General features: G+C 39.8%; 3 protein-coding genes across 4 annotated transcripts; 1 reads left to right on the forward strand and 2 right to left on the reverse strand.

Annotated features, from left to right (window-relative positions):
- Positions 1-641: 641 nt before the first annotated feature.
- Positions 642-4,622, reverse strand: gmpr2 (guanosine monophosphate reductase 2). Of its 2 annotated transcripts, none has more exons than XM_079373143.1 (10): positions 4,514-4,622; positions 3,923-4,023; positions 3,673-3,792; positions 3,174-3,257; positions 2,912-3,085; positions 2,685-2,766; positions 2,384-2,490; positions 2,203-2,245; positions 1,944-2,103; positions 642-1,848 (listed from the first exon to the last, which is right to left on the reverse strand). In XM_079373143.1, the coding sequence occupies exons 2-10, from the start codon at positions 4,007-4,009 to the stop codon at positions 1,659-1,661; spliced, it is 1,047 nt and encodes a 348-aa protein (XP_079229269.1). In that variant the 5' UTR covers positions 4,010-4,023; positions 4,514-4,622; the 3' UTR covers positions 642-1,658. The 2 variants fall into 2 exon arrangements, with proteins under 2 accessions (XP_079229269.1, XP_079229270.1); XM_079373144.1 differs by having other exon boundaries at positions 3,923-4,086; positions 4,514-4,608.
- A 298-nt stretch (positions 4,623-4,920) lies between these two features.
- LOC306819361 (ubiquitin-like protein NEDD8) lies at positions 4,921-8,711 on the forward strand. Its single transcript, XM_079373146.1, has 4 exons — positions 4,921-5,110; positions 5,219-5,266; positions 5,382-5,464; positions 5,911-8,711. Exons 1-4 carry the CDS (start codon positions 5,093-5,095, stop codon positions 5,990-5,992), a joined length of 231 nt encoding a protein of 76 aa, XP_079229272.1. The 5' UTR covers positions 4,921-5,092; the 3' UTR covers positions 5,993-8,711.
- Positions 7,529-13,681, reverse strand: LOC306819360 (large neutral amino acids transporter small subunit 2-like). Its single transcript, XM_079373145.1, has 8 exons — positions 13,551-13,681; positions 12,754-12,907; positions 12,285-12,408; positions 12,048-12,151; positions 11,519-11,615; positions 11,256-11,405; positions 10,532-10,709; positions 7,529-9,580 (listed from the first exon to the last, which is right to left on the reverse strand). Exons 1-8 carry the CDS (start codon positions 13,573-13,575, stop codon positions 9,429-9,431), a joined length of 984 nt encoding a protein of 327 aa, XP_079229271.1. The 5' UTR covers positions 13,576-13,681; the 3' UTR covers positions 7,529-9,428.
- Between the last annotated feature and the right edge of the window lie 963 nt (positions 13,682-14,644).

A 14,644-nucleotide genomic window follows, 5' to 3' on the forward strand; every position in this document is an offset into this window, starting at 1 on the left:
AAAGGAAATTGGACAAATATTTACCAGCTACAATATCCTTGTGTTAAAAAGGAGCCGAGAAAGTGTTCAAAGATGGACTGTACCAGTTTTGTTTTCTTTTGGAGTGATTACAGATGATGCATGCGTTACAGAGTTTATGTTATTAACAAGCAGCATTTTTTGCAGTGACTTTTTCTATTCTAATATGTAATCAACATACAAGGCTAATATATCATGCAATGCTACTAACCTCTACAATGATTGATTCTTGAAGTCATATAATGAACATAATTCTCTTTTACTCATGTTGCTTTCAGATTATTATAAAGTGTTTTACAGTAAGTAAAAGTCAGGTTTGGAATTTTTGTTGTTATAAGATATGAACACCAAACATTTCTGAATCATGTCATTCTTATGAAACTGTTATTGATTTATTTTTTAGAATTGCTTCTTTAGTACTGAAGATAATAATTGATGGTTCTTTCTTTTCCAAGCAGTCAGTTTAAGGTGTTTGTCTCCACCTAGTGGTGATTAATGTGTCATTGCCTTCTCATGATATGGTGATCTTAAAGTGCAGACTGCCAACAAGGAATTTGTTTTTGTGTGTGTGTTATTCCCACATGTTGTAAACACTCTGATATCAAGTATAATAAACAACAAAATGCAGATGTGGAATGTTTTTATTGATTTAAACTCCAAATTAAATTCAAAAACTGCATTTCAATCCCCCATTTTTCCAAGACAATAATCAAGAGCAGCTTGAGTTACTTCAGACACGTCACCTGTTCAACCACAGCCTGCACTCATAAAATAAAACTTAATTTAACAGTTATTATTAATCACAACTGTACTCAATTTGCACGTTACTAATATTCACTAATATTCACCCAACAACTTTTCTTATTGATCATGAGCAGCAAAAACCAGAGCGAAGAGAGACGCTGCATGTATTATTAAATATTGTAACAACTCCGCCATGATGTCAGCATGACGTCACTGTGTACTGGTACATACTGGTACTCTAAATGAGCATATCCTGGTCCGTGTGTAACAGTAATAAGTGCTGGAAATGTCTGACACTAGTTACCAAACATTGTTGAAAATTAAAATACAATCATTAAAGTAATCATTAAAATAAATGATTAAAGTGCAAAACTTACTGAGCGATGGAATGATAACCTCTCTAAAAATAGATTTATAACTAGCAGCAGCTGCACATATTATCAGGATTTGTTAATAATTTAAGACTCTAGTTTGATACGTGGGTGACGAAGGCTAACGATGCATAGAAACATAAGTGGATACTGTTTCAGAGACAGCTGCAGATCTGCACGCATGTCAAAAGGCTGAGTGAAGGCCTTGCATTGGGATGCTGACAGCAGACCCTGCATAGAGACTCACACAGGGGGTCACCGGCTCATGTCTGAATGTCTGGAGACACCGAGACACTCTGTGGCTTGTCGGAAAAAAGTAACTCGAATTTTGTGTGCGTAAAACTCTTGAAATTAAAATCATTACAATAAAACTGCATGAAAAAAAACTTTAAGTCAGTAAACCTCCACCAATTAAAAAAAAAAGGAAGAAATTGTATAAATGATGTTTGGTCACTTGTGTTTACACTTCACCGACCGATGGGGCAGATTTATCCGCTCATCTGAAGCCGGATCAACCAGAAGGATTCAGCTGTCATTGCCAAAGACAGTGTTGAGCTGTTGTGTGACCCTGATGAAGGTGGTCCGGCGGCTCAGTTCCTTTAGTTTTCCCGCCCCCACGTAGGTGCAGGTGGAGCGGACCCCACCCAGGATGTCTCGTATAGTCACATCCACCGGACCTTTGTACAGAACTTCCACCGTCTTCCCCTCCGACGCTCTGGAGGTCAAATAAAAACAGAGCATTTAAGGACTAAAAAACAGAAACATCCTCATAAGACGATTCTAAAATAAATAAATAAAAAAGGTTCTGACCTGTACTCAGCCACGCCCCCTGCATGTTTCTTCATCGCTGTGTCGGAGCTCATACCATAGAACAGCTTGTACTTCTTGCCGCTTTTCTCGATAACTTCACCGCCGGACTCTGAATGGCCGGCGAGCATACCGCCCAGCATCACAAAGTCCGCTCCAGCGCCTGAGTCACACGGACAACAATAAAGGAGATGAGCTCTTTTGTTTTCACAGGGCGATTTTTCAGTTTTACTTTTTTACATATTTGAAATCGAACACCAACCAAAAGCCTTGGAGACGTCTCCTGGGCAAGTACATCCCCCGTCCTGTGTGGAAGAGGAGACACAAATCAGAACCCCCTGTTGTGTTTGTAAGTGCACATTTTGTAATATAATACGTCTGAACACTGATCCCAGAAAGAGAGAACAGGAAGGAACATTGGCAGCTAGAGGAAACCCACTCACAGAGATGATGTGACCACCCAAACCATGAGCTGCATCTGCACACTCGATCACAGCGCTGAGCTGGGGGTATCCCACACCTGTCTTCTTGCGCGTGGTACACACAGAGCCTGTGAAAGGAAGACACAGGGACAAGTTCTATCGACTCTTAAGATTTCAAGTCTGCAGTCCTTATTTTGAAAAGTGCAACGTGATTATTGCTTGAAAATATCCATCCATACAAACAGAGACACAGGAAAGGATTTGAACATTGTGAGTAATAAGATAAAATTAGACGTGTTATAAAAAGTAACACTCAGATTACCTGGTCCGATGCCTACTTTGATGATGTCAGCACCTGCCAGGATCAACTCTTCTACCATCTCCCCTGTCACCACATTTCCTGCCTGTGCAGAAAAAAAAAAAAAAAAGAACAACTTCATTTCCTGTTTCCGCTGCACATGCCATGCTTCACATGCCATGCTTCACATGCCATGCTTCACATGCCATGCTTCACATGCCATGCTTCACAGCCACAAACATCGAACCCACCATTATAGTGTGCGAGGGGAACTTCTGCCTGACATCTCTGACAAAGTGAACAAAGTGTTCGGAGTAGCCGTTCGCCACGTCCACACAGATATACTCCAGCTGTGGCACCGCCGCCAAGATGGCTGAAATCCTGTCAAAGTCACCGTCGCCGGTACCTGTGCTGACCGCTACGTTCTGGAGGAAACAGAGAAAAGAGGAGTGTTTAAAAAAAAAAGCAGATTTTAAAGCCCAGTAAAAACAATAAAACAGTAGAATTGATTACCTTCACGCAATCGGGATTCTTTGTTGCAAACTCCTTCCATTCATCCACGGAGTAATGTTTGTGAACTGTGGTGAAGAGGGTGAACTGGAGGAGGACAGGACAGTTTGTGGAGGGCACGATTACATCCAAAGACCACCTGGGGCATCTTTCATAACTGTTCATTAATTATAATGGAGATCGACCCTTTATTAAGACGCACCGCTTTTGGCCGCAATTACCTTTCAAAGTATATCCAGAGAAAAAAAAGGTACATATTAGCCACTAGTGCTACTTCTGACAGCTGGGAAAAGAATAACCAACTGTTTTAAATTTAAAGGAGAAAAAGCAGGTAGCCTGTTATATCATGTACTAGTATCAGGCATGTTGGTTGACTTTAAATATTCAGTGGTCAACCGTTTCCACCTGATGAAACAATTACAGAACCAAAAATGAGAGCACAGTTGTTAAATGAGATATATTTAAAGCTTTTTATAAATATCTCATGTCAAGCACAACCGACCTGATGCAAAGCCAAGGCCATCTCAAAGGTGCCCACAGTGTCCATGTTGGCAGCAACGATGGGGATCCCTCTGTAGGTGCCTTTGGAGTTCCTGAAAGTAAAGCTCCTCATCAGGTCCACCTGCTCGCGGTAAAAGCAACGATAGATTAGTGTATGTATGCATCAGCTGTGAAGGTTTAAATGAAAGAGGATGTGTGCTCGCTCAGATCTTTTATTTACTGTATAAGTCAGTCTGGAACCAAAAACCCACCTCGCTCCTGGACTTGAGTGTGCTTCGCTTTGGACGGAGGAGAACATCCTTAAAGTCCAGCTTGATGTCATTCTCAATGCGAGGCATTTTGGAAAGAGGATCTACAGGTTGGGTATGAAGTTTAAAAAAAAGTGGAATTAGAGGGTTTCTCCTTAGAAGTCCAACTGTGGGGGGAAAAAAACAAAGAAAGAAAGGTTAATAATTTCTGCTTTGAGAATGTTCTTATTTCTATCTTCCTTAAACATATGGCCATGAATGGTATAAATGACATGCAGTGTGATATGGGGTCTGGGAGAAAGCCATTTAAGGCAAACATCTGAGCAGAGGATGTCATTACTGCTGTGGGTTCATGTAATAAGACCATTATAAACAAGGATGACAGTGCTACTGCTAATGCTAAGCACGCCTAACTGTCAGAGCTTACTTAACCCTCACGTCATAATTCAAGGTTAGCATCGGTTTAAATGACATAAATGTCATCCCTATAATGAGCACTGAAATCTGCGTGTTTTAGCATACATAACATAACTGTGTCAGCATGTCGTCATCTTCTACATTATTTTAAAGATAAATAAAAAGTAAAGTAATTACCTCCAGGAACGCGTGAGTTAGTTTTTTTCTGTTCCGCTGTTTTGTTTTTGTTTTTTACGGGTTTGCGCGCGGGAAACGTTTCGGGGGCGGACACAGACTGAAAGCCGAGTTGTAGTTTTTTAAGGAGCTCAAGCTATTTATGGGCACGCAGGTGAAAACTACAAATACAAAACTCGCTTTACGCTACGTTGCGCTGTTGTCGTAATGAGTGTTTTTGAGGTATTCGGGAAATGTAGCTCTCCTTTTGATTCTGTTGTGAACACACACACACACACACACACACACACACACACACACACACACACACACACACACACACACGTCTGTCGGATAATAAGTGCATACGTCTTCTTTAGATAATACATCAAGGAATTATTTGAGTCCGATAAAACCTGTCTGAGCGGAACCATTAACATCCACAAAAAAAGGAGGAGTGGGATTTACCGAGACACACCGGAAACAGCCATTGAAATGTGTGAAGTGAAGGAATAATACAAGATTTGTCAACAAAATACTGAATTGTTTATTACAGCATCACAAACCAGCTCGAGTGTGTTTGTTAAAGGAAGATCAAGAAAGATGCTCATTAAAGTCAAGGTAAGGCAAAGCAAGTATAACATCTTGTCTTCTTTAAAACACTTATCATTGTAGCCAGCTTGATGTTTAACTCAAAAAGATAACCTGAAAATGTTTTTCTTGTCTCAGACACTCACAGGAAAAGAGATAGAGATTGACATAGAGCCCACAGATAAGGTAGAGTATAATCTTTTGTATTTCTTCAGGTTTACTGGTCTGTCTTAAGTTCATTATCTAATGTGCATTGAACTTTTTATTATTATTATTATTATTTACAAATATGTACATCCAGGTGGAGAGGATTAAAGAAAGAGTGGAAGAGAAAGAAGGGATCCCTCCGCAGCAGCAGAGGTTGATCTACAGTGGAAAACAGATGTGAGTCTGAAACACACTGTTATAGTTTACATTTCGCACTGTGCAAATATTTGTTTTATATTTCTGCTATATCCATTCATAATTTACTATACAGCTACCTGTAAACAAGTCCTACCATCCATAGCCCATCTTACCTTAACTAGACCGACTTTTTTTTATCTTCTTCTTTTGTTGTCTTTGTTTTTAGCTGTGTGCACTTTAAGGTGAAGCCAAATAATGACATTGCTTGATTGTATAATGACAGTAAAGGCCTTCTATTCTATTCTATTCTTTACGTGCATCATTACAAAGTTTTTTATTCAATGGGCAGGTTCTCAAGTTTGCACCAGAATAATCTCTAATCGGACAATTCTAACTGGTTTGGCCTTCTGTTTGGTTTTCAGTGCAGTGATTCATGCTCTCTGACATGTTCTCACCTGTATCTCCTCTTTTGTATCAACTTTCAGGAACGATGAGAAAACTGCATCAGACTATAAAATCCAAGGAGGCTCTGTTCTGCATCTGGTACTCGCTCTGAGAGGAGGATAGGCTTCCCACTTTTCCAGAAGTCTGTGCTTCGAGCCGACTTTGTAGCCATTACTTGAAAACATGCTTTTGTCTGTTTGGATGTCTACAGGAAGCGGATACACTGAAGTCATACAGTTTACACGGTTGTGGAGTCGTGTCTTGGCACTGGTGGATACACAGAGCCGTCGGTAGAAAGAGTTAGATCAGATTCTGCTTGATTAAGACACTTCTCTACTGCCAAAAATATGTTGGCTTGAAACACTCCCCTCCCCATGTAACATTGCCCTACAGAGACATTTTACATTTTTAAGACACTACAGCAGAAAGGTCATAGTTACTGTCTGAAAGATTTGATCACTTGAGAAGTTACTGTTGCGCACTTTTCAGTTTTTTTCCCTCTCTAAATCTGCCTTGTTTCATTCTATTCTTTACTAATGATTTCAATTCACTTATTTCCAATAATTATCTGAGGACATACCAACATAGAATGAGCATCAGTGTTTCTCAGTTTGATTAGTTAAATATGGACAACTGCTTATTTAAAAAAGAAGTTGGACATTTGTGATGAAGATGTATAATTTACTTTGAGTCTGAAAGTTAGATTTTTTATTTGTAATATACACGCTATACGAGAATGACCGTGTACATCTTTAAGAAAATGCTTTTATTTGTTATGAATTAGATTAATTCATAACTTTTTGATGTTGTGCTAACCCCACATGCTACTTTGTGCCTGCTATGGATCACCCTTAATGTGTACTTAAAGGGATACTTCACCCATTTATGTAAATGGCTGAAGTATCCCTTTAAGTTGTGGATCATTGTGTCACTACAATAAAATTGAAGAATATGATGAAACCGACTCAATTTTGCAAATCTGTATTAGTCATTAAAGTGTAAAATGTGTAAATATTTTCTACACTGTTGCACAAAAGAGGCACAAAAATATCCACTTATGCACAGCCTACTTTTAATTCTTGTTACACACTCACCAATATTCACATTTTTACACAAAAACAAATGACTTCAACTTTCTGTTTGGTATGTACACAGCATTAAAGGCTATTGTGTACACACAGTGTTATACAGACAAGAGCATCATCAGATTACTTTAGTATTATAATGTGAAGAAAAGTCACTCACAGTGGGTTAATAAACATGGTGATTGACAGCAAACGTCATTGTTTTCAACATTTTTAAGGCTTCTTTTGGTCTGCATTAAAGCGAGAAATGGAGCTGTGCAGCTTATAAGGGAAACACAAGCAGCTAGAAAGAAATAAAATAAGTCAAAAGAAACAACACACCAGTAAAGTCGAACTTTTAGATTTCTGTGATCGAGCATAAGTGGGAAAATCCATTTTTATCTGATGTGTTTAAAGTCAAACTTAGCAGAAAAACCTTTGACTTGTTTTATAAATCAGAGGTGGGATACCTTTAGGCCTAAGTTAGTAAAAGTCATTGTCAAAAATGGGGAAAATATCAATTCATCATTAAATAACAAAAAAGACATTCTTTGAAAGGATCGCACATGGAACAAAAGAAAAAGACAAGGTGTACTTGTTTTAAATATATATTTGATTGAGGCCCTGAAGTACAGATTCAAACATTAGTCAGTGGTTTTTTTATTAACTATGAGACCTAAATACAGTCTGTTATGATGTGAGCAGCTACACAATAACCTTACAGGCACAATAAAACAATCACTGTACTCATAAGACATCAAAGACACCCTGTTCCCCTTAAAGTTTGGCAAGAGAAACCTAAACAACACTGGCCTTTCTTCATGATACTTTCTTAAAGATTATCCGGAGCTAGCTTGTTGGACGAGTCTCCTGAGGAAATACATCTGTAAATGCACCATACAGACTTTTAGCAGAGAGGCAAATCAGTCGGATGAGTTTTCATCATCCTGCGGTGTTAGGTAGTGTGTGTAAGGAGAAGGCAGTGGGGATGCCCTGAGACACCCTGAGATTTCAGAAAGACACAAAAGTACATATAGTGTGTGTGTACTGTTATGATCACATACAGCATACATTACTTTTACCAGATGACACAATGGATCCATTCATGGGTGCATGTTCATTTTTTCTTGCTGATGCCACTTTGAACGTTGCACTAAAATCTCATCTTGTGAAATGTATGAATAAAAAAAAACTTTTTCTTTAAAAGCAAAGTTATCATTTCATTTTTTTCCTCTTAAATTTAAAAAACAAACAAACAAAAACAAATTAAACACAGCTATATGGGAAGCTACAACAACAATACTTCTGCAGTCAAACATGTTGTCAAACTGTTTCTCACACAGGCATTCACGCGTGTCGGTGCAGGGGTTTGCATTTTTTTCTATGCAAATGTGGTGAAATCTGTCACGTCTTGCCGATTTTACCCTCTTTAGTCATTTATGTTGTTGCAGTTCAAACCGTTTACTCGGGTGTAGCTTCCTTACAAGTATCCATAACTCAAAAAACACTTATTTTTTGTTGCTTCCATAAACATTAAAAACTGCTTCAAAATGAAAAAGGATTCAACTTTGCTCCACGCAAGACAAGATAGAGCTGCCACAGTGCCAAAATACAGAAAGTATTCTAATTAAGGCAATTAACAATGAGATTGCACCTTCCAGAGATACAAAGCACAGATCACACATCAGCTTCAGGTGAACACCTCTGTGGTTGCAAGAGTGAAAAAAAAAGGCCCAGATGTAAATGATATTGAATAGAAAAAAAACCTATCAACAAAACTAGAATTAACATATTTAAACTAAAATAACATCAAAGGCAAATGATATAAACAATTATCACAATTATATATTTATATATATAAAAAGAGGAACATTTCAGCATCACGGTCATGGTTCAAAACACACTTCTAAGTGTACTTCAAGGACACGAAATGATTTGATCTGAATCTGATTCTCTGCCTCGACCAATCAAAATACAGCTTTGGTGTTGAATGGATGCAACTTTTTACAACAACAACAAATGAAAAAAAGGAGAAAAAGAAAACTTTTGCCCAGCCATCACGTTAGGAGTCCTTCAACAAAAATAATACTAAAAAAAAAGTCGACTCTCTTACAGTAGGAGTGTGCAGGGAGTGTGTGGCAGGAGCGGGATTACGATGAAGATGATGATGAAGAGTAAAATGTGGTTGTTTAAACGTGTTTGAGGATCTTTGAAGCTGCTGCCTTTTTCATCACTTGACAGACCTCAAATAAAACATTTCAAGGTCATATTACCCTCTAACTTTTCACACTAAATATTTGGCACAGAAGATGATTGATAAAAGGATTAAAAAAAAAAAAAAACAGTTTAGATGCACAGAGGTTGATCTGCAAATCCACTCTGATATGTTTGCAGGTGTGTTTTGAGTGTGTGCGCGCAAACAGGTGCGACCACACATGGCTGTTTTATTTTGTTTTGGGGGGGAAGGGGCAGGTGGGGGATGAAAGACGTGTGCTTTAGCAGTCCGCTGATTTATGGTTTTCTCCGTCCTCCTTGGACAGAGGAGACCTTGCTTCCTTCATTTCCTCTCCTTCCTCTGCGCTTTCACTATTTCCCATGGCCGGGTAAACCACCACACAGAACTTCTGGCCGATGTACGTCATTTTATCTGGAAGAATGAAGAAAGAGTCACGTAAAGTTTAGGCTTTCAAAATATAAATGATAATAGTACAGAAGCTGATAACAGCCGTGCTTTGAATGAATTTTGTTTTCAGTAGTCTCAAAATCCACAGTAAATTCTTTCAATATCTCAAAATGTCACAGATTTAATTTTAGATTTATTACTTTCAATATTTTGAGAAAAAAAGAAAACTTGTATTTAAGGATTCAAGATCACAGGCATGACTGACTTCTGATAAACATTAACAGTAAGAAGAAAATTACCCCTTGAGAATAGTGCTTTAATTCAATTCAATTCAAAAAACTTTATTTGTCCCTGGGGGGGGGGGGGCGATTTAAATACAAATCAATTCATGTACTATCTTGCTATATCGAGACGAAGCTTCTTTCCTCAACAATATGAAAAAAAGAGAAACCAGTTATCTTTCCATAACTGTATTAAATGATAATCGCAAGCATGGCGGCTCTTGGCTTCCATAATGTTGTGTATGGAGAAATGTCTGTGTTACTGGTATATATAGCATTTTGGCTACGAAACAAACCGACACACATTTGGATGTTCAGTGTCTTTGTTGACACATTTTTTTCTTGTCTTAAACAGATCTCAAAAAAGATTGTTACCCAGCAGATGTCAGTACATTTGGGCGCCTTTAGCTTAGCAAACAGTAGCTTAATTTAGCTAAGCAGAAGGGAGCAGGAGGGGTTTAAATGGGGGTGGTTAATTTAAAAATATGCTTACCAACAAGAAAAGCTAATGGCAGATGTATTTTTAAGTTTAGAGACTAAACTAACTCTGCTAACATCCTTAATGCTAAGCAAAGCTAACTTGGCCACACACTAGGATGCCATTTAATTGTCTATCTCTTAGTGAGAAAGTAAATACACAGTGAACATCAATAAAAATGTAAAATAAAATAAACGTTATCATAAGCCAACTTACCAACAAAGGCATCGAAGCACTGTGGTTTGTTGTCCCAGTAGACTCCCAGGAAATAAACAGGAACGCCAGTCAGCATGATGGCCAGGCCGATGCCACACACCAGAGGTTCGGAGTAAAGCGAAAAGATGAGCAGGAAGGCCCAGAAGAGGAGGTAAATTACGGGCCAAATCAGACTGATCTGCAGAGAGAACAAATCAACAACTCATTACAATCACACAGAGAGGGTAAAATAAATGTGAGGCAGAAATGATTAAAGTTAATAGTTCCTTTTCCATTTTATTCATGTTTTTTCTACTGTCTGACAGTTTAACATTCCCAGCACTAGAGGGCAGCATTAGAGAGCTTTATGGGCTTCTGACTAAAATAAAGGAAAATAACTGCATATTATGAGTTTCTTTTTTCAAACAGAAAAAAATAACTTATTGTGAATACATTATTTGGATGATATGACATATTTTGTGATCGTTTCAGTTTTTTTTTTTGCTTTTTGCAATTTCTCAATTAAAAAAACCCCAAAGCAACCGATAAATCTTTAAGAAATGACAAAAGAAAAACTAAAATTCTTGCTGAGTATGTTACAATCTTCTGAGAGAAAAGAAGTCACATGCTGAAAGTAAATATTAGGACTATGATGCATGTTTGCCTAATACTGGAAATAAAGTAATTAATAGTCTGGCAAAGAAATTAATATGAATAAACAGAATTAAGAAAAATGTAAACAAACCCTGATTGGTCGGTGCATATCGGGCTGTTTGATGCGCAGCACGATCTGCCCGGCGACAGTGACTCCATAGAAGAGATAGTTGATGAAGCCCACGTAGTTGATGAGAGTGTACATGTCGCTGGTGCACAGCATGAGCAGGGTGGACAGGCACTGAGGAGGAAGAAGAAGAAGAGGGCGCTCAGTGATGGAGTTTGATGACGTAAATAAAAATGGACTTGAGGGAGAAATCATTAAAGTGGTGTTGTGCAGAGAGCAGCACTCACAGTGAAGAGGAGAGCAGGGATGGGCGTGCAGCGTTTGACGTGAATCATGGCCAGCAGACTGGGCAGGTGGCCCTCTCTGGCTCCAGCAAAGAACAATCTGTGGGAGGAAATTCAGTTAATGCTTGCATATGATTTGATTTCTAAAGATTATTAATATTCTTTACTTTTACGAGAAGCATTCCCACTTAGATTTAATATACGACAGTGAAGAATTCCCCAAACACTGTTTTGACAGAGGAAGTCAGGGGCTTGGTCCAATTACAGGGATGTTGCAATCAAGTGTGACACATTCTGTTCGGCAATTGTGACACTGAAAATGTTGTCTTCTTGCAAACAGGCCGATGAATTTAAACTCTGAACATTGTTTGTTTGTAAAAAAAAAAAATTTCCAAGTACATTTTTCAACTTGAGCTCCTATTAGTATCTGATTTTTACCTAAAATAAGCATCAGAAGAAGAAGTCAGTGAAGTGAAAACTTTTAAAAGCAGATTTGTAAAGTGATTTTCTTTTATGTAGTTGCACAACTTACCGTGAGGAGGTGAAGAGGGAACCGTTGACTCCTCCGAAGGTGGAGAGCGCCACAGAGATGGGCATGATCCACGACATAACTCCAAGCAGCTTCTCACCAAACGTCTTGAGGGGGGGGGGAGATGTGTGGACGATAAGTTAAACTTCACAGAAGCATTGACGGGCACACGATCACTAGAGGGCGACAGAGTCTTTCTAACATGGTGTGTTTGTTTGTTGGACAGGATGTCATGCTCACCACGGCAACAGCATTTGAGGCGAGCAGTTCCTGAGGACTCATGGCCGTGACGTAGGCGATGTTGGCGAAGACGTAAACGAAGGTGACGAGGGGGATGGAGATGAAGATGGCACGAGGGAGGTTCCTGGAGACGAAAGACGATTTAAAGAAAGGAAATTAAAATTTGTACGTCTGGGGAGGTGTAAATGGAAAAAACAAGGTTATTAAAAAATGAGGGCGCGTTAGGAAGAACAGGAAATTAAGAAATACACTATTATACAAGAAGAAAAGGTTCAGGGTCAGTAGCCATAAAAGGAGAATGACAGTAAGAGTTCCTCCCTTGCTAGGTTAAATAAACATCAGGAGGCTTTTACAAAAAAGGATCAGGGATTAGAACTGGGAAGCCGAGTCGATATGTTACAGCTTAGTACGAAACAAGCAGCAAACAGTTTTCAGTCTCCACAAGTATTTCAAGAGTCATTTTTCTTACACGTAGGGGTCCACCAGCTCCTCCGTGACGTAGTTCAGGAAGTTCCATCCTCCGTAGGCAAAGGAGCCTTGTAGGAAGGATAAGGCTATCAAACCTACATCGTAGTCCTGGAAGGGCTCGAAGGCATTGGCTGGCTCCAACCAGTAGTACTCTCCTACAGGTGGAGAAGACAGTGCAAAAGATTAGGGGAAGTTGTGCGGAGTCGTCGTTTCTATGGGTTCGGTTCATGTTGTGGTTTTTGCTGTGGGGGTAAACAAAACCGTTCTGAATCCAGTCTGGGCTTTCTCCGGCTGGAAACCATTTTCTTAATCAGCCCATAAACATGGTTGTAAAAGTCATGCCGCTTCAATCCAAGTTATGTGACTTGTCCTGAAAATCCGCTGAAAAATGTGCTCGGTTTCTTTATCCTTTGTTGTTACATATTTCCTGAAATCCCCGCTCCCTTACTGTTTTCACTGAGTTAATACATTAATACCTTATATATGACCCCAAAAAGTCTGCAAGCAAATCCACCACTAAAATCGTCATGTACCTTGAAGTGCTCACACAGAAATCTCTATTTTGTTGTTTCAGGGGCCCCGCTCATTGTGGCCCCTGAGACAACTGGCCCTCAGCCATGTTGTGACAGTGAACCCACACAGGCGTGTTGAAATTAGCAATGTGTGGGCCCCCAGCAACTCACTGACCCGACGATGTCCGCAGTGACCGGGTTGTGTGTGTGTGTGTGTGTGTGTGTGTGTGTGTGTTTATTTAAAATGTCTCCACAAACACAGAAAACCACCAGAACTAAAACGTACCTTTGCAGATCTGCACGAAGCCCATGATGATGATGAGTGCGAGGGCCAGGAGCTTGCCGGCGGTGAAAATGTCCTGCACCCTGGTCGCCCACCTGACACTGGAGCAGTTCACCCATGTCAGCAGCACTAGACACACAAGAAGACACAGAATTAGGGCCGACTTTACACCTTAAACGGCCACTTTCCCATCAGGTTTCCCCCCTTCTGGAGCTTTAAAATGTTTAAAATGAAACAATTTAAACACTCAAATACGATAAGAGTTGCACCATTTAACTATATTCATTTTATTTCAGCCGGATGTGGTAATATCTTTGGAGGTCTTGCTCGTTCAGTTTGTGCTGACTGTGCTGAAAGAGATAATATAGCTATGGAGCTGAGATTAAAGGTTTATGTGTTAAGTGTTTTATTGTGGCAAATGAACTGTCCTTGCATTGTCTGGTGGAAGAAGAAGGAGGAGGAGTAATAAAACTCATGACTGTCATCGCATGTTGAACCTGTTGGACACGAGCATTCAGCTCAAAGTCTGTGAACGTTTCTCAAAGGAGAGCGAGCTGATCTCAGGTCGGTGGATGGAGGGAGTTTAAGAGCCGAGCGCCCCAACGCGACGTGTCTTAACGCCGGCGGCGAACTTTGACTCTGTTGCTGCTTCGTCCCATTGAACTTCCACCGTTATCTCAAACGCCTTGTGTCAAACATGCAGAAGTTATCTTTTCTCTCAAAGCTACTGAAGGTAAACGATATTCAGCGAGGTCACAGTGTCTTTTCACTACCAGCGTTACGTGACCTCACCTACCTGTCATGAAGGCTGAATTAAACACCAGAGCAAAGTCTGATGCACCTCGACTCGAGGCAGACCGTAGACGGATTAAAGTTAATGGATTTGATCTGTACTGCTGGGTACGACAGGCCAGTGGGTTCAGTCCCATAGGGTGCCATTAAGTAATTACCCTGTTTGACACATTAAATAACTCTGGGTGGGGAGCCCAGGCACGCCAACAGACGAGCTGTAGCTGTGGTGCAGATGTGTTTGATGTGGGTGCGTGCGTGGGTGGTTCGAGGGGCTGAACAGGGAAAAGTTGCGACTTCAAACTTCC

This window comes from Symphodus melops (genome assembly GCF_947650265.1).
Source record: "Symphodus melops genome assembly, contig: scaffold_472, whole genome shotgun sequence".
Classification (NCBI taxonomy): Eukaryota; Metazoa; Chordata; class Actinopteri; order Labriformes; family Labridae; genus Symphodus; species Symphodus melops.

Bases quoted from the DNA above. Each gene is read 5' to 3' on its own strand.
- LOC306819360 (XM_079373145.1), bottom strand. From the start codon at position 13,575: ATGGGCTTCGTGCAGATCTGCAAAG. The intron at 12,409-12,753 runs GTAAGAAAAATG...TTTCGTCTCCAG, and splicing joins GAGCTGGTGGACCCCTACGT to GAACCTCCCTCGTGCCATCT. The intron at 11,616-12,047 runs GTAAGTTGTGCA...TTCCTCCCACAG, and splicing joins TCCCTCTTCACCTCCTCACG to ATTGTTCTTTGCTGGAGCCA.
- LOC306819361 (XM_079373146.1), top strand. The intron at 5,267-5,381 runs GTAGAGTATAAT...ATGTACATCCAG, and splicing joins ACATAGAGCCCACAGATAAG to GTGGAGAGGATTAAAGAAAG. The intron at 5,465-5,910 runs GTGAGTCTGAAA...ATCAACTTTCAG, and splicing joins ATCTACAGTGGAAAACAGAT to GAACGATGAGAAAACTGCAT.
- gmpr2 (XM_079373143.1), bottom strand. From the start codon at position 4,009: ATGCCTCGCATTGAGAATGACATCAAGCTGGACTTTAAGGATGTTCTC. The intron at 3,086-3,173 runs GTAATCAATTCT...TGTTTCCTCCAG, and splicing joins AGAATCCCGATTGCGTGAAG to AACGTAGCGGTCAGCACAGG. The intron at 2,491-2,684 runs GTAATCTGAGTG...TTCCTTTCACAG, and splicing joins CAAAGTAGGCATCGGACCAG to GCTCTGTGTGTACCACGCGC.